Raw genomic sequence first — 24,669 nt, forward strand, 5'->3', positions numbered from 1 at the left:
AATAGCTTTTGAATGTTGAGGAGTTGTGAATGATGAGAAAGTGAAAGGAAAATACAATAATTTGATTTGGATGGTGGAGGATTCAGTCCCAAGAGAGGTAGGATTAGTACACTGAGTAATGGCAGTGTAGAAAAATCTATGAGTTAGAAAGGGGAAACTAATTCAGGTTCCAGAGGTCAGTGAATGATAATACCTTCAAACAGTAAAATGTTCTCCTGTTTGCTGTGTCTATTTGCATGTGATAAAGTTGGAAGAATAAATATGAAAAACATTATTTTGAGAATGTTCTCTCTGGCTTTAAATATATGTAAATGATTTTTTTCTGTTTGAAGAAGGAATCCAGAGAAAACAGATGACCGTTTCCTTTCATACTTTGTTCAAACACTTCTAGTAAAATATTAACAATAATAGCACGCTTATTTTAAAACAACAGTACAGGTGGGAATTTACCCTTTGCATTTGGAAATTTCAAAGATGCAAGCATGCTTTTTCCGTGCTGTAGTTTACTGGAAGATAGAGGCATAATAAATTGAAACATATGGGTATTTATTGGAAACTTCTTGTAACTTTATTAGTTCCTTCACAGTGCACAGGGTGTTAGAAGGAAAATAGCAAAGCTAGTGCAAGGCTAACAAATGTATTAAAGTTTCTATATTTGGAAAACAGAGAATTATAAAAGGTCTTTGGTTTGTTTCTGTCTTTAAAAGAAGGCAGAGATTTTAAAGCTAGCTTAAGGTTTATTGCCTGAACTGAGGTGGTTTCAGAGTTAGCTGAGAATGAGACCCTGTTGTTTAAACTGTGTATAGACATAGAAGTCATCATCCCCTTCTCAAGAGAGAGAAAAAATACCCAAGGACATAACATTGTGGTTGCCTCTGTGACTGGCAGCATAGGAGGTCAGCACATGGATTTGAGAGGTTGCATTTGTAATTTCCTATCTTTGGAGAGGGCAGGAGAGAGGAGATTGTCAGATGTTGAATAAAATCAGCAGGAAGAGAGTGACAAAGGCAGAATAGAAAGAGGAAGGGAAATTTTACAGCTGTGGAACCTGACTTGAAAGTTTAAAGCCCATATTCTTGCCTCCTTAATTAACACAGGGTAAAATCTGAGGAACAGCAAAGTGATTGATCTCACATGTAAGTAGATTGAGATAAACTCTGCATTCCTCCTTGGGGGTTTACTTTGGCCACCTGTGCACAGTGGAGTGCTTCATATATCTTGTCTGCACCAGATTTTCCCAAATTCTGCTAAGATATTGTGAATACTTTCAAAGTATGCCCCTGGGGTGCAAGAGAATAAGGACGGTGGGAGTGGTTGATCAGCTGCTGGAGGGGTGTTCCATTATCTGGGCTGGAGAGGCACTGTCGGTCTGACCCAGGAAGGCTTTTTCTGTGCAGCGCTGAAGATGACACTATGTGAGGCTACAAGCACTTTAACACTTCAATAAAAATGTGCTAATTTCATCCCATAGTGCTTCAGCTATGAGAAGCTGTCCTCATGTTTCAGAAAGGGCTTTCTCCCCCTCCCCCTTTTGTAAGTCTAAAGGGGGACAAATATTTCTACTTTGTTACTGTTAGAAGTCTTTGTTAGTAACTTTGGCTTCCAATTCATTACTGCAGTCATGTTTTCACAGCCTGGTGGGAGAGATAAACCTTTTGCAAATGAAGACAGCATCCATTTTCTTTCTACCTCAGGCCACACAGAATTGATTGGGTAATAAAATGACAGTACGATGTAATATACTGACGGCTCTTTAATTTGAAAACTAGTTCCAGGCTGATTCAAAACTTGTTTAAAGCTAATTTATGACTTGTGTAATTTTCAACTGGACCAAAGTAAAGGATGATGTATGAAAACCAGTGCAGAGTTAACATAATATATTCAAACCCATCAGCTTGAAATCATCTATAAAGGGTTTGTAGGTTGATTTGTTTCAATTCTTTTTTAGTTTTGTTTTAAAGAAGCAGTGGCAGAAAATATAGTGTCTGTTTGGCTGGTATGAATACCCTTGTAAAACAGTATTTTTCCATTATCTCATTTCAAATGGAAATGCTTTCTAGCAAAGTATTTTATGCATACTCTTGTAAATATACATCAATTCTCCATTTTCTTCAAAATAAGCTGTGTTGAGTCAATATCTGTGCTGACAGTAACATAGAATGGTAAACAAATGCAGTATTTTGTTAGCACAGTGTGCATTGCTTATGACCATACATGTTTGTATATACATATCTGTATCCTGTTTACATATGAAATGCGTACCTGTATGTGTGCCTTGATCTTGAATTAATGGTCTGGTTTTTGAAAAGCAAAGTATAAAACTAGTGAAATTCTCAAGCCACAACATCAGCATATCATAAAATGTAAATATCTCCCTTTGATATCTATCACTTTCATGAAGCTCACAAATGAAATCCACATCTGTTCTGTACACGCTGTTGGTTTTCCAGCATACAGTGTCAGTAATACTTCTGCACAGAAAAGGACAAAACTAAAAGCACAATATGTGTTCCTATACAGTAGATGCAAATAGCAAATACACAAACTGGAATGAAGGGAAGAAGAGAACTGAATGCTGCCAAGACTAGCAAGCAAGTTCCATCCCAGGACTAGAATATCTGATTTCTTGTGTATTTGTGTCAACATGCAGTCAAAATAATATTTTTTGCAGAACTGAGATTTGATTCAAGCCAATGCAGTTGTGGTATCTTAAACTACACAAACATTTAGGTCACAGGAAAAGAGCCATAGTTCAAAGCAGGGCTGTCTTGCATAAACATAGCAGAAAATCTACTCATTTCATGTTTCCTCTTCAAGGTTTCATAAGTCCAAGACGAATCATGTTCTGAGGAGCTTTGATCAAAAACGGCATTTTGCAGGCAAAACTTAATTACTGAGGATTTGGAATTTGTTTATAATGCATTTATGTTTTCACAAGGAACTTCTACATTTTCAGGGAGCTGCAAGTACCATTTAGTAGTGGGTTTCCCCTGTAATTTAATAATTATTATAATTAAATATTGTGATCCATTATAAATCTATGCATTGACCTGTCTGACTTGAAAATGAAAATTTTTTATTCTTCCTGTGTAGTTTAGAAAATATAATAATAATTTAATGAAATAGAAAGGGCTGAAGCACCAGAAAAGACATGTACCAGAATACTTACCATGTTAATTTTATGTCCATGAAAGACCGTGTCCATCACTGCTACACCTGAGGCTTACAGATCCATGAGAAATGCAGTTGACATGGTTTTCATCATACAAGACCTTCAAAAAATAATGAAGTGACTTTAGGAAGGACAACAAACTAAATTTAATTATTTTTGAAGTACATTTTTCCTTTTAACACCTCTTTGGTAAAAACATTGATTTAGGTTACTAGCACAGAGTTTTTGCCTTTCCTTTACAAAAATAAATAATGCTAATACTTTTTTGGGTTGTTTTACTTGCCAGAGTACATATAAAGGTACCAGGATCTGTTACCAGAACTGTTGCACACTTACTCATACTTGCTACATACACATAAAACACCTAGAAGCAGTTCCATGAAAGTTCTCACTTGCACCTTGCAGCTTTTTTCTTGTTGTACCTTACATGAAAGGATCTCTCATTCCCTTTGCTGAATATGTCTGTTTCTGAAAGCTGTATTTTACATGCTGCCAAACTGGATTAGAACAACCTAGATTGCCTATCTTACGTATATTCAGGCTTTATACAGTTTTCCTAAGAAGTGACAACAGTGTGAAAAGAGATAACAAGACCAGTGCACTTGGAGAAGTATTTTCTTGGGTTGATTTCTGAATAATAAAGTAAATTTGGTTTCCCTCCATCTCCCTAAAAATGGAAGTATTAAATTAGCCAGCTGGTTCTTAAAGAACTATTGAGAAGAGTGACCAAGCTGTTGGGGAAGAAGATACTCAAGACCTGATGTGAAAAAGAATCCATGGCCCTGTTGAGACAAAAGGAATTTAACAAGAATATATGCTTACCAAATTGCAGTTTCTCAGGTAATTTTTGAAAAATGGTGTTTATTACTTTAAAAAAACCACCACTAACAGAAGATGGTTGCTGCCATTATCTGGATACAGGTAATAACAGCATAACAGCAGTTTGCTCAGGCACAAAGTACAAGCAGAATTCAAGGAGAGAAATCACTGAACCAAAGAATTCGGACAAGTATATCATTTTCATCCAGCAGATGTTGTTGTTACTTTTGTTTTTGTAAGTAGCACAGAGGAGCTGCTGGAAACATATTGAGCTGATAAATTGCATGGCATTGATTTAACTTTCTCAAGGAGAAAATAAAACAGTACTGTTCCATACTCAGAGTCAGCTCATGGCTAATTGGGTCAACAAGAAGAAATATTCTCATCCCCATAGTTCACTGGGAACCAGAGTGGCCTTAGCCTTTGAGAGAAAGGATGTTTGCCTGAGCAAGTCCAGGCAAAACAGTGAGCTGTCAGGATTAACAGGATGCAAAGCTTCTTTTGATGGCATATAGCATAGGGAAAATCAGACTTCTATTCTCAGATTGCTCGAGATGTTTTTCCTTGCAGTTCATTGTGTTTGGCTGTGGTCTTGATATTCTTCCAAGCTACCTCATTTTTCCTTTTGTTCCAGAGATCCAGTATGCTGCCCATAAAACAGTTCAGGGCAATGGCATTTGAACTTCATTGCTATCATTTTAATTGATGGTATTCTTTAGTCTTCACCGAAAGTTGTTTTTTCCTGAAAGCTGTTTTTTCTGAAAACCGTTTTTTCCTAAAGGTCTTCCTCACACCAAACCGTAAACTTAAGGTGGCAAGCCACAGAATGGGTCAGAATATTCTTTTTCTAAATCACAGAGACGTGATACCATGAGAAAGGTATAAAAAGCTTTATTTTAAATATTTAGGCTCAGAAGGTATTTTTTCAGATTTATGGTCTCTGGAAACCCCCTCCATGTGTTAATTCTTTTACCATGTCTGGTCTTACCTGTAATTCTCTGTGCGATTCAGTAATAGTTGTTGGACCACTGCTCACTTTTTCCCTTCCCATACATTGGGCTAAACTGCAATTGCTAACTACTATCATTATGAAATTTTAATTTACTTTTTTAGAGGTTGTTATGTTTGAAAACTTAATAATGAGCTTTGCAGCTTGCAGTTTTCAAAAGTATAATGTTGATTTCCATGCAATTAATGAATGTAGAAAGAAAGTGATATATCAAAAGCACATATTCTGCTTGCTAAGCGATGACATCTAAAATATCTTCTGTAATGAGCGTCATGACAAGCACAGTAGAGATTGTACCGATTTTTTTCTCTAGTAAAATATCTCAGTCTATGCAATTATCAAAACCTCTGTGTGAAGCAGGGAAGGTATTAAGGTGTTTTTTATTTTGACTGATCTAGTACTGTTGCATTGCAGAATCAAGGCAATTTGGAAAATAGAATGCAAATTACTTAAGAATTTTTATTTTATTTTACTGTAGTGTTAAATTTGCTAATAGAGAGCAAACTCTACTCACTTCTTTAACTTTAGCAGGTTATGTGCTGTATTGGTTTGCAGTGATTGGTAAAATACATTTGTGGAGGGTTGTTCTAGCATGGCCCCAGCTGTTTTACAGAAACCTTCATCTTCAATAAATGGATGAAATGTAATATTCCTAATATTCCTTGCAGTTCAGGAGCAGGGGAAGGTATGAGTAGAACAAGCATGCTTATTCAGAACTTTGCAATTCTGAAATGCCATATAGCTGGTTAGTAAGTATTATAGGGATACTTTTCTTGTGAGAAAATATTACTATTTTAGGAGAAAATATATGACAAATGTTTTTGCCTCAGATAAAAGAGGTTGCCCAGGGTAAAAGCGTAGATTTTTAGACCTCAAGTAATTTTTATTTCTCTGTTTGTGCTTAGAGCACAGTTCCTCTGAAAAGTCTCATTTTCTTGGCGTGCCACGTCAACACGCTGCTGAGGGGTCTATTTTTCTCTGTTGCCCTCAGGACTCCGAGCCGTCAAATGAGGTGGTCTCAGAGGCCCCAGGTAACGTGGTACCCTCTACCTCAAGAAGTAGCTCTGAAGAGCTGATATCGGTGGCACAGAAACATCCAGAAGAGGTAGGACATTCTGTGTCTATTCTTTTCCAAGATTAACTGTCGGGGGATACATATTTACCTCTATTTTTTTCATGCCTAGTGTTGTTTTTCCAATAACAGATTTTTTAAAGCTAAAGCTCAGTCTTATCCTCCCATATCAACAACATGCAAGACCAAGGTGAACCTCAGGACCTTGATTAATGGTACCCATAAGCCAAGTATATTCCATATGCTACCTTTTAAATATTTCCTTTGCTACCTTTACTCTTTCTTATTGTCAGTAATTAGGAAATTTTTTTTCTTATTGTTGTCTTTCACACCACAACAGTAACAGGAGTCTTGTTGGATTCTGGCAGATTAAATTCCAGTACACCTAAAGAGTCAGAAATAAATTCTGTACATAGGTATATAGGTAGATATAATCCTTTTGTCATCTCTCACAAAATTTAAGTATCTCAAACTTCTGGTTGTGCAAAGGAAAGGCCCTTGTCTGTATTGTGCCTTTCTTTTTTCTCTTGTTTTTTCAAAATATGATACAAAATGCTGTAGTATGATGATGAATTCATACTCCCTGTTGTTATAAGCAAAGGTGCTTGTAAGGTAGTTCCACAGTGTAGCCAATGACTTAAAGTTTTTTCTGTCCCTACAATGCATCCTTGTCACAGTACAAGAGAAAAGGTTTTCTGCAGAAGTCAGACTCATAACTTCATTTCATGGTGGCAGTCATTTTCTCGGAGTACCATTATTGTCTTTAAATTAACCCTTCCTTTTGAGAAGCAAGTCCTTCGTTTGGAGTAGCCTTAACATGATTAATCTCAGCTTCCTCAAACAGTTTCGTTATTACTATTATTATAATTAAAAATACTCCCAAGAGTCAGGTAATATAAGGATTAGTCTTTCCTGTTTTTTTTCTGAGATTTCTTTTGATTGTAATGTTGACAGTAAAGGAGAGCAGGAAATACGATGCCATTTATTAGTTCTTTAGTGCAGCCTTTTAATGGTTGTCAAATATCTTGATTCTTCTGATAGTCTTGTCACTTAGTCTGAAGAAGAGGGAAGTCCACAGTACTGGGCAAGGGGAATTCTTAAGAGTGACTTCTGGGTGAAAACCAAATAGATACTTTACTTATTTTGGAATATCACTACATATTCCAACACAGAAAGTTAGGTTAGGACATCTAAGCAGTCCTGAGGTTAGAGTAGTATAAGCTTTTAGTAATACTTTTGTATACACTCTTGAGTAGCAAATGGGACCTTTGGTCTATGGAGGGACATGAGTTCTGCCTCTTAATTCTCAGTTTTGCCAACGTATCTGACTTCACTTGAGACATTAAAATTGGGAGCACAGATGATGTTTAAAAATAAAAAGACAAGAAGTGCTGCAGAAAAGAGGAATGAAACATGGTCACTTAGTAAAAGGTGACCAAGAGGAAGATGGATGTACAGCTTTTGCTTTTATGGAATAAAAACAACTAAACTGTAGGGGACAGGAAACTTCAGAGAAGCAAAAGATGGAAATATACCTTTCAAATTTTACTGAATAGCTCAGCAATAGTTTATATTGAAGCTGTTTTACTGAATGTGGGGTTACACGTTTATAAGGGAATGAGACTTTCTCCAGTCATATTTACTGCAATTTATATAAAAGAGAGAGAGGTGAGTCAGAAAGAGCTTTGTGATTGGATTTGCAGGGAACCTTGAGAGGGGAGCACCAGTATGCTGAATTTCCAAATTCAGAACCTACCATGAAACAACCCTTCTAAATTATGCTTGGGTAAGTCAGCATGACAAATATTTGTGAATTACACCCTAAAACACAGGTCAAAAAATGTGTTTGCAGAGTCTGACTTCAGACCTTTTTAGTTTTCATTTTATTCAAAATCTCCTGTTAAGTCTTTCAGTATCTGCTAATGAGTTAATATTTGACATTGACTACAGCTGCTGACTGCTGCATTATTTGTATAATTTATATCTCATCTGAATTCAATCCATCAGTACTGGTGAGACGGAAGTTGTTCTAAGGAAGAGTTCAAATGCAGGAGAAAAGATTAAAGAAAGCAAAGTGGCTAACAGCTAAAGATTTCAGAAAGATGTGGAAAAATTGAGAAGGTCATGGAAAGTAGTGTTCAAAAAGAGCCTTGGGCTCCCAGATATGAGGACACACAACTTCTAGTAGGGGAAAGTAAGAAAAATCCCATGAGTTGCCACATTGATTTGAATTAAGTACAGATTTTTCCTAATTACATTTTGTTTTTCTCTTAGGTAGGCCAGTCTGAATCTAACACTCAATTACTTGTGCCATCAGTAGTATGACATTAGTGGGATGTACTCTGATCATTTAGAAGAGGCATCGTTCTGCTTGTCTGGTCATTCCTCCTAATAGAAATGATGGTTGGATATTGAGTTCTATTCAACAGGAGGGTAGGATGGCACCCACTCCTTTTATTGCTTCACTTTTTTCCAACCTCTTTTCATGCTCTAAAATTAGATTTAAGTGTGTGTAGGATCGGGACAGTCCTATGCTATGTGGCATAGGACAACAGCAATTGCAGAAATTATTAACATGCTGAATGTTTAGATTTAGACACTTGTGAAATTTTTGTACCTGAGAGGGATTCAGGAAAGTGTGTGTATTCATCAGTGTATTTCAGATGCAGAAACACTTTGGGTTATAAAGTAACCAAGCTGCCCTTTAAGTTAGAAATATACTTTATTCTATGTTTTCAAAAGCTGTGCAAACGTCAGTAAAATTTAAGTTGTACAGATTTGAATGCCTGAATAATTTTAATTAGTGTCCATCCTAAAATAAGGAAGTTTCCTCTAATTGAGTTAATATTGTATATATTTATTGAATTTTTTAAGAATTAGGATTGAAAAGTGTAATTGACAGGATTCAATGCATTTGAAAGTGGATAGGTGTGTGTCATTTCAGCATAGTTTCATTAGACCTTCCTAGCAGCTTATATGGTATTGGTGGTTTTCCTCTAACAGTAATGCTTAAGACAGAAATTTTGTTCCCACAAGCCCTTCAAAATTCAGAACTGCACTATTGTTAGTATGCCTTGAGTCAATACAATGATTTTTTCTCTGCTATCACACATTCTTTACCATGAACAGATAAAAGAAAATTCTCTGGACACCGTGATTATTTAAAATGTTTTAAATGTAAGAGTACACCTGTTTGAATAACACTCTAACCATCTGGCAAAATTGAAAGGCTGATGAATCAGCCTTCACGACCCTTACTCTGTTTCAGTGGTCTCCTTCACTGTGCATCTGCATATTGCTGCAGCATATTTCATAAATATATAGGTTTTTTGATGGCTATATAATGGCATTGAAAAAAGTGAAAGTTTGTTGTTGAACTAGTTTTGCTTTCTCTTTCTCATGTAGTGGCTAAAGAGCAAAATGTGTGGACTGTATTTTGACACCACTTCTTATAGCGACACTTTACTTCACAGGGAATGATGGTATCAGTGGTTGGTTATCCAAGTAAGAAAATACTAGTTTTGACAGTTCCCTTAAACCTGAGTCTCATAAGAGGCATATTCTCATCTTTAATTAGAGGTAAAATAGAAGCACATGAGTTATGTGTTTTAATTTCCTTTGCCAATCCTGTGGCAAATCAATTAATCATGTTTTAATAGTGTAAGCCTAGAGGCTAACAGAGCTGATATTTTTGAATGTCTGCATTGCCAGAACAGTACAGATACAGAGGAGAAGCTGTGCCATCCTTTCTCTTGGATAAAAAAATTAATCAAACCACCAACCCTATTTCCCCTACAAGAAAAGCATGTATAAAGCATGGAGCACTTTCGGGTAAAATATGAATGATGTGTTCGTAGCATATGAACATGAATAGCTTATGTATCTGTGGTGCTTTTTGAGTGCTGTATTAAAACTATAAAAGCTGTGCAAAGCACTGTGGTTCTAAAGACAGACTGCAGTTGCTATAAATATGTTCTTCTTGTCAAAGTGTTAATTAAAAAAAAAAACCAACAGTTACCCACATAGGGTGAGTTGAACTGCATGTTTAGTTCTTGAACACTAAATTTTTTTGTTTGACTTCTGAAGGGCTTTCCCACTCAGAAAAGTAATTGGAAATTACCTAGCAGTCTCTTTTCTAATGAAAAATCATAAATGATAACTTATTAGTTATTTTATTTAGTATCATAGATAAATAATCCTCTTTATATCAGGAGTTGTAGGCCTGTGATTTTGGAATGAGGTTAATTTGTGCTCTGAACCTTCTGCTACACTGAGATCTGCAAACAGACAAAACACTACAAAAAACTACCACAAACACTAAATGATGTGCTTTAACAAAGAGAAGAAAACATTGGATCATCTGTGTCATCCGTCCCCTCATAGATGTGGGATGGATCCCTCCAATGCATTTTTTAGTACTTTTTTCTGGTTTTAAAGTTTTTGTACAATGGTGGTTTTCACAATTCCAAGGCCTTTCCCTTTATACTCTTTTACACTAAACATACTGTAAGGTGGTTATTAGAGAATGTTTATTATATCACTCCTCTTTGTTTTCTCTGAGAGACAATGGAAGAGTTGCAACAGATTACAGAACTGGAATTGCTATGCATTTCAGATATTTTCTGGGCCTAAGTCAGATTCATTGTAGAAAAGACTGATATTTGGTTCCTTGACTGAAATGTGGTGATTTGGCCAGTAATCCATCTCTTCTTGTCAAGGTGTGTCTTCCAACCATCAGACTCATTTATCAAAACAGAGGACCTGAGTCACCTATTCAGATAATTTGGCAGTCAAGAGATTTGTTTGATTTTATTTTCATGCTTCTACAAGTAATTATTATTATTATTACTGTAGTCCCCATTAATATTTCAGAACAAAGATGCTTAGCCACATGCCTAAAGAGCCTTAGAGTCTAACTGTGTTAAAAGTGAATTAATAATGAACAGAGGAAAGGAACATAATACCTTTGACCACTGAAGTGATTCCTCTGTAAAATAAACTGGGAAATACAGTTAAGCATGTAAATGCACTGGAGTTAGGAATTAATATTTTCTATCTAATCTCTTCACATAACTGTTTTATGTAATCTTCTTAATAACTAAACCTAAAGGTCGCAAGATGGCTGGAAAATGCTGCCATGCAGTTCTGCTTTTGAAGTCAAAATTTATTTATGTATATTTAAGCTGTAAATGGCCTTATGAAATGAGGGCTCCTCTTAGAAGAACATTATTAATTTAAAAAATGAATTAGGTCTGTTCAAAATTTCCACAAATCCAAGACATTTTTCTTTATTTAACCTTTTCACAGTCTCTGCCCTTCTTTAAAGTACATTCAGTCCTGTATCATCTGTTACCCGGGAAGGTATTTAATACATGACTGGGCATCATTTGCATTATACAAAAAGATTAACTTTACAAGCTCTGTTATTAATCTGAGTAGCTCTACATATTGACCTATGAAAGAACATAATTAAGTTAGCTTAATTAAGTTAATTAATTGTTACACTCTGATGAACTTACTATTGAGAGGAAATTAAAGGCAAATAGAAAATGGCATTCATTGGTTTGAAATCATATTTTAAAGGATTTCACAAAGATACTTTATATATAGATGACGAAAATATCTATTGTGTAATAACCAAAGCTGAGACAATTAAAATCCCTGCAGTTTTCTCCTTTGTTGCCTGACATTCAGCCATATTTCTAAAAGTAATTTAAAAAGTGTGCTAAAAAATGAGAAAAAAACCCTGTTGTGAGTTTCTCTTTTCCTTAATATCCAAATAATTGAATTCAGAAATCAACACCACTTTCTACAAATGGACTGCAGTGAAAAGCGCACCATCAAAGTTCATTAAAGTATCTGATACCACACTCTCCTTTGGGGTAGAGAAAGGAGGGAAGGATTGAAAGACCCCCCAGGGCAGCTGTCAGTACCCCAGCACACGTACATACCCATCAGCATAAGAATGTCTTTCTCATGCAGTGGTGCAAGGGAAAGGAGTGATGCTCCTGGAATTTACTCTAGTCAGCTGCATTTCTGTTGTCAAGAGTGTCTGCAGGTTCACTGCAGGAAAACGTTGAGAGTTTCAACACAGATCCTGTGCGTGGATAGACCCTCCACATGACTTAGGCATCTGGGGCGTATTCATCAATCTTGGTATGCACTGATATGTGCCCCGCAGTTCATCAGTTCCAAGTAACCATAATTAATAAACAGCAAGAGAAAAATGGCAAAGCATGCAAAAAATGTACCATGATTAATGCTGCCAAATGAGCAATTTTATTAATCTGTGAGATTCATTATTTTGCTGTGGCTTTAAATGGAAATTATTTTCCATGAACAATTATTAGCTTTCTGCTATTTCTTTTCCTTTATTTGCCAGGTCTATACATTTTCTGTACAGCATCCTCAGAGATTTTAGGATTTCTGCTTGCTTTCTGTTGTAAAAATTAGTATTTTTACTCAAGTGAAAATATTTTCCCTGAGGTATTATCCTTTGGCATTTCCAGATTACATGAAAGGGTCATTGATCTGTGGATATGTTCTCTGGAAAAACAGCAGCATTGAAAACAGGAAAGCAGTGGCATTTAGGATTACTTTTGTACAAATTTGTGTTCATATTCTGAAGACAGATAAGTTGGAATTGCATTCCTCCAAAGGGGGAAAAAAAAAATCTTTCCTTGAATGATACTAGAAACAATTATTAATATGGATAGCATATTAAATTACATCTATTGTATATTTAATAATACACATTGTTTACCACTTCAGCCACAAAAAATAAAAAAAGAAAAATTAATTTTTGTAAATTCAGTTTGAAATTAGCATGTTGTTATATTTGGGCCCTTTAAAGTGTTATGGAGCATTAAACAACTTGTTATATTCTAAGAGGAAAGAATGGCTTTAATTTCAGCTTCAATGACATGCTTAAGTCATAATTTACTTTTTTTTGTTAGAGGAAGAGAGTGGAAAATTGATTGGAAAATTGTTCGAGTTGAAGGCTGTTTCCCACCTGCTGTATATTTTGATAGCTGTACTGATGTCAGTGAACTTTAGTGTACCTGTGTGCACTATCTGGTCAGCTTTGACTGTATTGCTTTGAGATACCCGTGAGGTGGCATGGTGCCATGTCGTGTAAGCTACTGTTGCCATTTGCTATGTGGCACCTGTGATATACAATGGAAGTTCTTTCCTGGAGGATAGTAAATGTAGCTCCTTCCTTCGATATATTATGTGCACACTCCTAATGTTCTTTTTTTTTTTTTTCTCTTTCTGTTCTGAGGGATTCGTTGTCTTCTCTCTTATCTGTAATATTTGAATGAAAAATTAAACTAATACATTCTCTGGTCGTTTCATGCAGTGTAAATATTAGACTTCACATTGCATTATGTGAACAAAGCAGTGATCCTTTTTTTAGGTGATACATGATATCAGAAATTTTCTATTTTATTTTAGTATGACAGGTTGAAAATATGATCAGAAACCTTTTAAGTTATTATAGGCTAGATTTCAGATAATGAAGCTTGAGCATAGTTGAAAATTTCAATGTCATCCTTAAGGTAGTGAAGATAAGCAGAGGTCAGTCAGTAGTCATTAATATAACGTAGGCTATATAGATTTTCCCTACCCAGTTGCTTCAGGGTTATCTCTAAACTGCAGTGCAATCCCAGTAGTGTTCCAATGCTGCTTCACCAAAGTATTGTTTCTTTGCATTTCTCTCACTGTTAAACAGAATATTTAGACATTAAAGAGTTCGTATTGTCAAATATTTCAGTGCAGTAGGATCAGTGATTTGTCACTTGTTAGAATAGCTCTTTTTGCTACTAACGTGTATTTTTGTGAGTCATATAAACATTATTCTACCTTATTAACAGTAATTTAAATTTATGTTAACTTCAAGTATGTATTTTCTGAAGATTATCAAGTAGATTAACACACACCATTATCTTTAATAGCCCCCACTGACCTGCTAAATCCTTCTAAAGTGAACAGTTTTCCTATAATTAATTTTTTACTTTTAAGAGTGGCTATTTAGTTATCTGAGTCTCCCAAAACCTCTAGATTACCTGGAATACCCAGAACTATATAATGTGTGCTGTAGTTATGGGCTTTATTTTATTTAGAAACTGAAAGCGTTCCTGAAAATATAGTTAACTATATTTAGTTAGAAACTTAGACTGTGATGAGGAGTGTTATGTTTGGGAAGTTGGTTCTCCTTTATCCAGTCCTAGTGTGTTTTACTCTGATTTCTTGTTTAAATTGGTTGAAATCATCACAGGAAATTAGCACACACACACCTTCTGTCAATAAATATACTTCCAAGTTACAAGGACTGCTTTGTATTATTCTTCATATACATAATAGAGGTGGAGAAATGCCTACTGCACGACTTAGCTGGCTAAAATTATTTGTCTAAACCTCTGTAGATTCTACCAGTGTTCAATTAGAAAGATGCTTGCAGAGGACTTCTCAGGGCACCTGAAGGAGGCTTTAACCTAGGGAGGTGGCTAAGGGGAGTTTGGAGATGCTCTGCAATTCAGTGGCCAACAGACCAAGCCCTCAGCCAGTTTACACCAGCCCAAGCCCACGGTGCTGCTGAAAGGGCAGTCTGTGTTCACTTCCTGCTGCTCTTGTTGGACCAGCAGATAAGCGAGCTGGGGTGATGAGCTGATCTCGCAGACCAGAGAGGGACATCTGTGGGTGGTAGAGGACATACAGAACTGTGGACCATGACCTCCCTCTTTAGCGTTAGCATGCAGAATGGTCCAGGACTGACAGTTAGATTGCACTGTCATTTTGGTGCTCTAGAAAAAATAAAATAATCTTTAAAATACTCATTATTGTTTCTGGCTTTAATGTATTAGCCAGCTCTTCCATATTTATTCATTCAAAAGGAGCACTTTTTCCTTATTTTAGAGCTGTATTCTCAGTTTACCCCACAAGAGTAGGCTTGTCATATTTGGATTGTTCAGGAGATTGACTAAAACTAAGAACTACTCTGCCTAATGCTGTAACTGATGAAAATCTTGCTTCTTTCTGTAAATTAGGATCAGTTACTACTTGTAAGATTTTCAGACAGGGGATTAGTTACACAAAATTTAGACTGTGATTTTGGTATCAAGAACCACAGACATTGGAACTCACAGAAAGTGAATGAGGTGGCAGTGTGCCCAGATGGCCAAGAAGGCAAATGGCATCCTGGCTTGTAGCAGAATTAATGGGGCCAGCAAAAGCAGGGCAGGGATTGTCCCACTGTACTCAGCAAAATGATGAGGCTGCACCTTGAGTACTGCATTCAGATTTGGGCCCCTCAGTACATGAAAGACACTGAGGTGCTGGAGTGTGTCCAGAGAAGGGCAGCAGAGCTGGCGAAGGGTCTGGAGCACAAGTCTTATGAGAAGTGGCTGAGTGACCTGGGGTTGTTCAGCCCGGAGAAAAGGAGGCTCAGGGGAGGCCTTATGACTCTCTACAACTACCTGAAAGGAGGTTGTAGTGAGGTGGGGTCAGCTTCTTCTCTCAGGTAAGAAGTGACAGGATGGGAAGAAATGGCCTCATGTTGTTCCAGGGGAGGTTTAGATTGGATATTAGGAAAAAGGTATTTGAGGAAATGGTTGTCTGACATTGGAAGAGGCTGCCTGGGGAAGTGGTTGAGTCACCATCCCTGAAGGGATTTAAAAGACTTGTAGATGTTGCCCTTAGGGGTATGGTTTGGCATGGCAGTGTTGGGGTAATGGTTGGACTTGGTGATTTTAGACATTTTTTCCAGCTAAAGGATTCCATAATTCCATGATTCTGTGTTCAAATCTAGGATTCTAACCTGAGGATTCTCTCTGAAACTCTGAAAATAAATTCAAGTAGTAGGTTCTAATCTGGGGGAGAATTACAATCAAAATTTCAAAATGAGCAGTCACTGGAGAAAGTTGCCTTAAATGTGTACACCTGAATGACAACAGAATCGTTCCCTTTATGTTTTTCAACCCATTGATTGTACTTGACTCCAGTGTCCTCCATGTTTTCAGTAGACTTTTTATGTGTAGGCACTCACTGTAGGTAAACTCAGTTAATCCAGTATTGGTCACATAGAGTGGGTATTATGAAAATAAATGTCCAGAGTTTAGGATGGTAAAGACAGGCCTATAAAAAAATACCTGGTAGAGAAATAAAGAAAATTAAGTTAAAATAAAGCCATATTTCTTCTAATGGATCTCTGTATTTGGGAGGTATAATACTCAAAATGGAAGACAACATCCAAAAACCATGAAGAAAGTGAATATAAGGAAAGGAGCAGAGATTTTTGTTGTTGTTTTTAAATTCATTTTGGATGCTTATTTTTATTCTTATTTTCTGACAATCTTTATATGGTTAGCTCTGGGAAAAAAATCTCAGTAAGTCAGCATTTAAAAATGGATTCACCCACAGAATATAATTTGTGTGCATTCTGTGCAAAATTTTAGATGTTTATTTCTGCAAAATATTGCTTGTTTTAACAGCTTCTTTCTAGTTTTGAGGATGGTATTTGAAATAAGGATACAGACAAAAGTTATGGTGTCATTCAGAGCCTGTAGAGATAATCATTAGATCGCCATTGTTCATATTGTAGCCTGATAAGCAGCAGAATAAAAATAACCCAGTTTTGAAGTCATGTTGTTACTTGAGAAAGCTTTTAGTGTCTGCAGAGGCGCTGAGTTATTCAAAAAGGGAAGCTCATTAAAACCTTACAAAAAAGTAAATCCAACCCCTGTTCCTGTAGGAAAGATAAAGTCGAAGAAACTTCCATCTTCAGCAGAAGTATGACATTCTGCAAGATCTCTCATGCCAAGGAGAGAGATACATTTAATCCCTCCATCCCTCCCTCAAGATCTCATGTAAAAACACTAAACACTCAGAAAATTTGAAATATACTTTTAATTATTTTATCTAAGGTCAAAAGGTGGAAGAATTTGGAGTGTTCTTTAAAATTCTGCTATTCATAAAGCCTACTTTTTAAAAATTATTTCTATGATACTAAGGATTTCAGGCAGAATTTCTTTATCGCAAAGGTAATTCTATTTAATAATAACATTTAATTTTGGAAACTAGTGTGGGTAAGTTTGATTTGTTCTTGCCTTCATCTTGCAGTCTTCCTGGGTGTCCACCTGTAGCCATTGAAGGTAACAAGAAACTGGGTTAGGGAAACATTTGTTCTTACCCATTGTAGTTCTTTATTTCTTCATGTCACAAGTTAACCTGCCAAAGCCCATGTGTAGTGATGAAGTCAAGAAATAGTGTCAAATATTAAAACTTTTCAGATGCAGCATTGCATATATGGTATGGTTCCAGGTTGGAAATTTTTTTTAAGCTAAGTTGGCATCTATGAATTGGGATTTATAGTTCACTGTTTAATACTAATGTAGCACTCTGAGAAAATGGCTCAGCCAATTTTCCAGAGTATTATTATTTTAGAACTTCCTAATTTTTATTTACTGAATTAATACTAGTTTATTTTCATTTAAATCAATATGCATTGAATTTAATAAGCAAGGGATCTCTACGTTACAGTCTGTGAAGCTCCCATAACACAAATTATCAAATAATTCTGTGCAATTACATATTATACTTTTCTCATGGCAGTCTTACTCAAAAGCTTGTAATTTTGGGTATTTATTTTTAGCTCCATAATTTATATCATCGATGCATTTTAATGTTGCAGTCAGAATTATATGGTTAAAAGCACTGAATCAAAAAAGAAAGAGCATTACTTCAGAGAGCTTTCATTTCTAGTACAAAAACAGACATTGTGGATTAAAAAAAAAAACTTAAAAATTATTTTGGTTTAGTTCTTTTTACTGCATTTTGGCTAGATTTTGCACTTCTTAGGAGAAATCTTGGGGTTTTTAAGAGGAAAGACTGATAATAACGATAATATTGTTTTAAATATTTGAAAATTTCACATTTTTTTCCTAGAGAGTTTATTATATATCTACTCCTCTGCATAATATAGAAACTAAGTTAATAAGAGAAACAAGACTAAAGACAGTGAAAAGATCACAGAATGGAACAAGCGGATTCTTAGCCTTATTAACTGGCAAGCTTAAGCTAGAGAGGTATTGCACATAGGAACTGGGAAAATGGAAGGTTGTTTACACAAATATTTTTCTACTGTTAAGGCTCATCATTAAGAGGCTTTATCAAATCAGACCAAGGATCTGTATCAAGCAGCTTCGTCATCCATGTAGTCATGAAGTGAATGTCATCAAAAATCACTGGGCCTAAACACTTATCAGCTCACTATGATAAAATGACTGCATTTTTATTTGTGCAATAACCTCAAATCCTCATATTAAAAAGTGGCAAATTTTTTGCCCTTTACTGTTCTAAGTGTGACACATGTAACAATTACTCATCATTCCATAATAGATCATTTGTATCAGAGTCCTTTGTCTTTTCTCTATACATAGAATAAATATTTATGTTTTCTCATTTTTCTGAACTAGAAGATACTGATAGAATAGGTTTGAAGTGTCAACTATAATTCATTGCCTGCAAAGAAAAGCTTTATACTGATACTGTGTGAAAGGAAAAGAATATCTAAATCATTTCAGCAGCAAGCTTATAACCAAGATAATATCAGCATTTTCCTTCTTGAAAATATATATGCCATAAATTAAAGGAGGTCTTCAGTATTTTATTAAAATCTTTCTGACAAGTTTAACCCCATCTTCAACAGGAATATATGTATGAATATGAAAACCTTTTTTTAAAAAAGGGAAGGTCAATTGAAAGTTAAAACAAGCTTGCAGGAAACTTCATACTAATCCTGCAAATATTTTTGTTTAGATTAGCAAATTAGATATGACTCTTATTTAGTGTCAATTGTATTTTGTACCCATTTTATTCTTATTAAGAGCTTAAGATATATCTATCTATTTTGTACAATAGTAATGCAGTCTGTGAAAAAGAAAACCAAAACCCACAAAAAATACGTATACTGAGGGTATTTGAATGAACTCTTAATTTAGTTAAAATTAGCCTTAGCAGGTAATAGTGGAGAGGTGGATATCATAGTATATAATTATGTTCAAATATATGCATAGAAAAGTAATTGGATTAATAAGAATATAATTACAATTCAAAATATATTTGTAATGAAGTGTTTTATACACAAACACTATGATTCAGTATCTTAACACATTTTCACCTTTGCTTCCAGCTTCTTTAACAAGAAAATGCAGGAAAATGTTGGCACTATTTGTAAGGAAGTAATAGCAGAAGATAAAAGTTGTATATGATGAAATCCTGAGTCTGTTTTTCAGAATTTCTAGCTGTCCCTTTATTATTGTTTGAAAGTACTTTAAAGTATCACATGCCACATTTCTCTAATCATTCAACACTGAATGGTTAAGTTTTGTGCTTTCTATGTGAATGCTCCTTCCCCAAGCCTTGAGCTGGAGCAGCAGCAGCAACTCCCACATTTACAGCCACTTGCTCCCTAATTCCAGCTGCATCTTCGCAGTCATCTGAGAGAGGTGCTGTCCAAGTCACCTCATCAGAAGAGACATTGCTTTTTTGGAGCTGGTTTCATGCACAGAAGATCCAAAGAATTCATCACAGGATGGAACAGCTTTCTGCAAATAAGCAGAATGAAGTCTTGTTGTTTTTGATGTATGTGAGGATTTTACTTTGAACTCCGAGTGGTTTATTTCCAGCAATAAATTTAACTTGAATCACTCATTATTATCACATCACACTGATGATGAAATAGGCTGAAAGATTTAGTAAGGTCATGTATTTAACAAGAAACATGTGAAAATATAATTTTATGGGATATACCCAAAGTTTTTGTTTTCAGCTGCTGCCTAGAAACTTGATAATTGTTTTCTTTATAATATCAGATATTAAAAGACAATGTGCAAATGAATCCTTTCCATGACAAAATCATAGAAGCAGTCCATTTTAGAAGCAATTAGTATGTTTGGAAGGTCATTAATGTAAAACTGTGAATTTGTCCCCACTAGTGACATGAATAAGCTAAGTGATCTTATGGTATTTGCTGTTGTCAAATTGCATTAGCATCTTAGGCATGATAAGAATGTCATTAGTGTGAAGCAAAAATTAATTGCTATGATAAGGCAATAAAGCTTGTTTAATGCTGCATGATCAGTAGCTTGAAAGAAACTTGCAATTTCAATTTTAATTCTTTCAGTAAATATTTCTGGTTTCTACAGACTCTGAATCTTTACCTTCGTGATTATTTACAGACGGAGTGGAATTTACTCTTGGATGGGCAATCTGTAGAAACAGTGTAATGGGTGACTCCATTTGCTTGCCAGCTATCCTTGTCAGAATGTTTTTAGCATATATATTAGGGAATTGTTTCACTATCCCATCCTAAAATCCATGTGGAAGATAAGGGTGTTGAGTTTATTCCTTCTATTGTCCACCAAATGCATCTTGTGTAGGAAAATTTTGTAACTTTCAGGGAGCTCAAACACAGGAAAGATGAATCCAAGTCACAGACATTGAAATTAACAGTGGTTCTGTATCAAACTGCATGGAAAGGAATTGATTAGCTCTGGTCATTCTTTGTTCAGGTCTGAGGCATCATTTTTTAAGATTATGCTTTTTATGTACACTAAATTTTTGTCAGCTGTCTCAACAGGCCTCAAGGTAACACAGTACTTCAACCCAAACAGCTGCCTACATACAAGATGAGAACCTGCTTTAACTGGTAGGTTCCACTGCTTCCTGTTCCAGAATAAGAAAGATGCTATATGAGGATATGTCAAAGTTTGGGGTCATACCTGTTGGAAACCAGGTGCATATTTAGGCCAGCACATCCATTTGGCTTTTTGGCAATAAAGAACCATGCTAGCAACTTTGCATTTGCAGCACATCTGTCAAGGAATTGGCTTCTAGTATAGTGTGGAACAAGTTTGTCAGACAAAAACTGCGTTAGGCTACCAGTATGTATAGTTGCATATAGCAGAGGTTTTTCTCACTTTGGTAAATTTTCAGTATCTTCTGCTACAAGAAAGTAGGGATATCAGTTGAATTGATTTCATTACAAGTCAGCTTTTTGTGCTTTGAAATGGAAGTACTGAGAAGTATTTGGTTGTCTTCTTTCCTTCCTAAACCACAGGAGCTTGCCTACATAGCATCAAGTATGATGTCTTCATGGCAGATGGAGCAGGCACACTGACTGCTAGTCCCTGATGCTTTTCAAACATACATCAGTACTTTTGAGCCAAGCAAACTCCAGGATCATATAATCTGGTGACTTCTGCATTCCAGCAGGAGAATTCACAACTTTAGAATGTTTTCTGAGGAGCTTGCTTCACATCTTCTAGCACTGAAAGCTAGAAGGAAGACTACCACTTGTCAGAAATAAAGTCATATTGCTCTTTTCTTAATAGCATTCCAGTTAGCTGTAAGTGCATAGCTTAGAAATTTCAGCAAATCAGCCAATCTTGCATTTGAAAATGGCATTACAGAGTGGAAGCAGTCAGGAGGGATATATCTGGGTTTTCTGAAGTGCAAGTTTCTTATACTGCATAGCCCTGACTGTGCATCTCAGGGAGTGTGAGAAAAATTGTTAACTGCAAAGTATCTACTGCTTGATTTTGAAGGGCTTGATAGATCACTGGTTCATAAATGCTAATGTAGAAAGGAGGAGACTGATGCACAAGCCAAGCTATTGAAGAGATCTGTTCATTCATTTATTTGGACAGGCATGACATTTTGTTGTTAATTGACTCTTCTCATCCTTTCCTGCCATGGGTTATGAAATCATATGCCCTGAGGAAATGAAATTCAATTATGCATTTAATATTTTTGGATTAGTGGGGCACATGCATCTGGCATGGTGAAAACAGGATGATTTTATATATATAAAAGTTAGTTAGAAAATTTATCTCAGTTGATATAAATATGACCACAACCAGGTGTATTCCTCAGAAAATCTACAACATTTGAGAAAAAGGCTTCTATTATCACTGTTAGAATCTGTTGCATTAAGAGTATAGAAATTGGCAGAAAATAAACACCCTTGCTTTCCAGCTAATCCTCAGAGATCAGAGGGACTGGATGTGGCACATCTCACGGCATACGTCATGGAAATCCCTTCACCACTTATTTCATGGCATATCTCATGGCTCTAGGCCTCATTCATGTGGAATCTAAATCTTTTTCAGAGTGATGAAACATTAATGTGATGGGGGTTCTGACATATTTTAAAGTTTGGGTTATGAAAGTGATGACAAAAATATGTCACTGTTCCCAAGTAGATGGTGGTTGTCTGGTTGGACCATAGTCCCAAAACATGTTTGTAATTCTTCAGGTAGAGAGTTTTTCCACCTAAAATATAAAATTAGAGGAAAAATTATGTTGAGAATATTTAAAAAGTCAGATCTTTCCTTTTATCCCAAGGATCTTCAGGAACTTTTCTGCTTAAAAAGATGAGAATTTTGTGAAGTAGACTGTGAAAGCTATAAGGAAACAAGCCTGAAGGTGGTGAAACACTTAGGAGTGAAGTTCTACACATGTTGAGAAGGCAGTTTGTGGGAGGAAAGTGGAGTGACCTTGAGACATGTTTTTTTCATCATCTTTTGTCTAAAGTTATCAGCGAAAAATAAAACAACCAAATGGGAATGGAGAAAATTCCCTTTATTCTCTCTATCAATGGATAAGACCTTGAAAATGAAAAAAATATGCTTGGGACTTTACCCAAGGAGTAGGAGAGGACTGTGTTACATTTAATGAAACTATTCAGACAAAATAAAAACCTTAACTGTCACTTCAATCATTCAGAGAAACAACAGGAAAAAGAGGATCACAGATACAGCCTGTATTTTTACATAGTCCAGGAATGCAAATGCTTTTCATTAAGTAAGAATATTAGCTTATTGCTGAGATCCAGTGCAAGAAAGCTGCAATTTAAATCACCTTGGAAAGAATATTGCTAGGAAATGTATTTTCTGTTTTCTTGGGTAGTCTGCCTCCTTTCTGCACATTTTTTTACCTCTACTGGCCTAACTTTATAATATCATGTATAAACAGTATCCTTATACTTTGTGGAAAATTGTAGAAATTTTTAAAGAACAAATTTACTTTTCTGTGGAGAAGTGTGTAAAGCTGACAAGTTTGAAAGAAACTATGTTAAGAATATGTTTGCTTCACAGATTGTAGAAATTTTTAATTTGGGTACATAACATTTTCTTTCTACTACTTCTGCTCAAGACATGTTAAAGCCAAACATCTCTATGAATAGATACTAGTTTGACTAGGATAAAAAGCTTTGTGACACTGCATATTGTGATGGGAATATCTTTGTGGTATACTTTCATCAGGTTTAAGTTGCCTAAAGATTGTTTGGTTTGTATTTGTTATTTAAATCCCTGGAGAATCTCACTGTGCTGACAGGAAGTCTGACATTATATTCACAAGCAATGAGAAGCAATTTGTTATTTTGCCTTTGAGACATCAATGGACCCGTAGCTTCTCTAAGGAGGACATGAGGATGCTGGTTTTCTGGCCCCTTCTTGCCAGGACATATAGACAGTAAGCTGCTCGCATCCACCAGTGTCTGTCGTTAGGATGTTGTCCAAGTGCTTTCCTGGGCTTATCAGTTCAAGAGAGAAAAAAACAAAGCAGCAATGTGCACTGATTAGGAAATCATTGTTTTCTATGGCAGTAAAATATGAGTAAGGATTCTCTGAATGGGGTCCTGTCTGCTGTGGGTTGGCTGTTTAAGATACACATGGGTGCTTTCACCTAAGAGGAGTTAATACCTGCTAAAGGAAGACCTTGCTGAATAGGGTGGCTTATACACTTATGGACTCACCATTAATATCTAGTGCTGTAACAACCTACAACTCTGAGCTGCTCAAGTACAATCAATTATTGTGGCTTTCAGTATAGTTAGTGCCTATTCCTCTTCTTCTTGTCAGACTTGAGTCACATCTTGATATATGAGAACTGTATCCGACCATAGCTAGTATTTCATGCTGGTTTGTATGGGGCCATCTGTGGGTTAAATGTCTCAGTTAATGAGAAGCTGACTATGTGGGATTGGATTACCACCTGGATTAGATTTCTAATGCAATACATTTCCAGGCATCCTCTTTCAGTATTTTCACAACACTTCAGTCTATATTAAGGTGGAAATTGGATTAAAAGGACAAAGCGTGAAGTCATTTGCTGAAGCAGAGTGTTAGTGCCAAATTTTGTATAAAAGGATGCTGCTGAAAGGACCGCGTGTCTCTCTTCTAATCCCCAGAGAATCCCTCTGCCTCTGAGTTTAAGGACTTCATTTCCAAATACAATGCACAGGGGGTACATAAACCCCTGTTAAAGAGTTCATTTTGTACATTCATCTCTTGTTTGTTTATGGTATTAAAAATGTTTTGGGCCTGGAACAATCCCATTCATGTAAAAATCACTTTGTAAATTTAAATACTGTATTAGTGACAGCTCTGTTCAGAGAAAGTATTTTAACATGTTGGGCAATACTAATAACTATCCTCCTGAAATTAAAGTTTTAAATATATGAAAGAAAATTCTGGCTTTTATTTTTCTCAAAATCAGTTATATATAGAGACAATTCTCGCAATGTCTGAAAAT

General features: G+C 35.8%; 1 protein-coding gene across 1 annotated transcript in view; it reads left to right on the forward strand.

Moving 5' to 3' along the window:
* The window catches only part of PHF14 (PHD finger protein 14), a 158,776-nt gene that overhangs the window by 119,903 nt on the left and 14,204 nt on the right, over window positions 1-24,669 (forward strand). Inside the window, exons 18-19 of the mRNA XM_027911068.1 lie at window positions 5,992-6,105; window positions 7,776-7,858. Coding sequence (XP_027766869.1) covers window positions 5,992-6,105; window positions 7,776-7,847 — 186 coding nt within the window. The 3' untranslated portion in view covers window positions 7,848-7,858. The remainder of the gene's footprint in view (window positions 1-5,991; window positions 6,106-7,775; window positions 7,859-24,669) is intronic.

This window comes from Empidonax traillii, unplaced genomic scaffold (assembly GCF_003031625.1).
Source record: "Empidonax traillii isolate 1590-97213 ecotype Southwest subspecies unplaced genomic scaffold, ASM303162v1 scaffold30:size3273891, whole genome shotgun sequence".
NCBI lineage: Eukaryota > Metazoa > Chordata > Aves > Passeriformes > Tyrannidae > Empidonax > Empidonax traillii.